General features: G+C 37.0%; 1 protein-coding gene across 1 annotated transcript in view; it reads right to left on the bottom strand.

Moving 5' to 3' along the window:
• CEP126 (centrosomal protein 126kDa) overlaps positions 1-1,650 on the bottom strand; it is an 81,362-nt gene that overhangs the window by 13,313 nt on the left and 66,399 nt on the right. Inside the window, exon 9 of the mRNA XM_011984383.1 lies at positions 649-858. Coding sequence (XP_011839773.1) covers positions 649-858 — 210 coding nt within the window. The remainder of the gene's footprint in view (positions 1-648; positions 859-1,650) is intronic.

Raw genomic sequence — 1,650 nt, 5'->3', positions numbered from 1 at the left:
TGTGTGTGCATGTGTGGTGCTGCCTCCTGTGTGTGTGCATGTGTGGTGCTGCCTCCTCTGTGAATGCATGTGTGGTGCAGAGCTCGTTGGGTGGCCCAGCTTTATGATGAAAAGATCTTCTATGAGACTACTCATCTTGAGTAGGCCTGTTCCCTTTTTTCTATGAGGCCATGGAAAGCAAAGTTCAATTTCACTCCATGAGTTAAATATCCTCAGGACAAGAGCTAGCTGCAGCACTCTTCTTATTTTTTGAGTTCTTGTCTACATTTAGTTCTTGGTCTTAAGCATTTCTTACATTCTTACTAGATCATCACTATATTGCAGGTTTAAAAAATACTTAAGCATTTATGGTTGTTTTGATGGATGGTCAGTATAGATACGTAGCCTGTCCATTGCTGAAACAGAAGTCTATTCATATACTCCAAAAAGACGGATAAGTCTGCCAAATAAGTTGACATCATCATAAATGATATGGCATACTTGAACTAGTATTCAAATATGTTCTGAATGGTTATACACTCAATTAAGTAGTTGGTCATATGGATACATTTTGTATTTTTCCTTTCAATTTTTAAATTAAAGTTTAAATTAAAATTATCTAAGTGAAAAATGCAGTATTTCTTATAAGAGGTGTTCTTCCATACTTACAATGTAGTCTTTCATTGAGATCATTAAGGGACTCTAGGATCTTCTGTTCTTCAGTTGATAGTGTACAGATGTTGAATTGTTGAGTTTTATTTAAAGGTAGATTTGATTTCTGTATCTGTTTGCTATTCAAGACAGTCAGAATCTCATCCTCCGGCAGTGATGCTTTCACTAAGTTTTCAGCCATCAAAAACTCAGAAGTACTATCTGAAACTACAGAAACTTACATCAGTTATTCTTTGATCCCCTTTTGTCTTTGAGATCAGCCCTTATACATACTTACACATACTTAACGGTCTGTATGTATTCATATTACAAACAGAAACCTAGTAAATATCTGCTACTTTGATTTCATCTATCAGGATTCTCTATCTAGCATTTTCCCATCCTTCATTTTTTAAAAAAGGATATTGAAAATGAAAGCAGTGAGTTAATAAAAATTCCCAGAGTATGACTTAACTAACGAAAAAAATATTTAATGTAGATAGTTTTTGTAATATGTTTATTATTCATTGGTCGTACAAAAAAGATGACAGAGACCGTTTTTATAATAGTAGTTATAATGAATTATAAAAAAGTAAGACACAAAAAAGCTTAAGGAAACATTAGAAACTTTGATGATCAGCTGAACAGAACTGACAGCCTAGAAACAGATCCAGTTAGATATAAGAACATGTGATCAAAGAAGCATCAAAGACTTGACAGAAGGGAAAGATGATTTTATAAATTAGTTGTTGCTTATAAAAGAATCAATTTGGGCTGGGTGCAGTGGCTCATGCCTCTAATCCCAGCACCTTGGAAGGCTGAGGCGGGTAGTTCACTTGAGGTCAGGAGTTCGAGAGCAGCCTGGCCAATGTGGTGAAACCTCGTCTCTACTAAAAATACAAAAATTAGCCAGGTGGGCCGGGCACGGTGGCTCAAGCCTGTAATCCCAGCACTTTGGGAGGCCGAGGCGGGCGGATCACGAGGTCAGGAGATCGAGACCATCCTGGCTGACACGGTGAA

Source organism: Mandrillus leucophaeus, unplaced genomic scaffold (assembly GCF_000951045.1).
Source record: "Mandrillus leucophaeus isolate KB7577 unplaced genomic scaffold, Mleu.le_1.0 Scaffold267, whole genome shotgun sequence".
Lineage (NCBI taxonomy): Eukaryota > Metazoa > Chordata > Mammalia > Primates > Cercopithecidae > Mandrillus > Mandrillus leucophaeus.
Note: the sequence above shows the minus strand (reverse complement) of the source record. Positions and strands in the feature narration are given on the sequence as shown.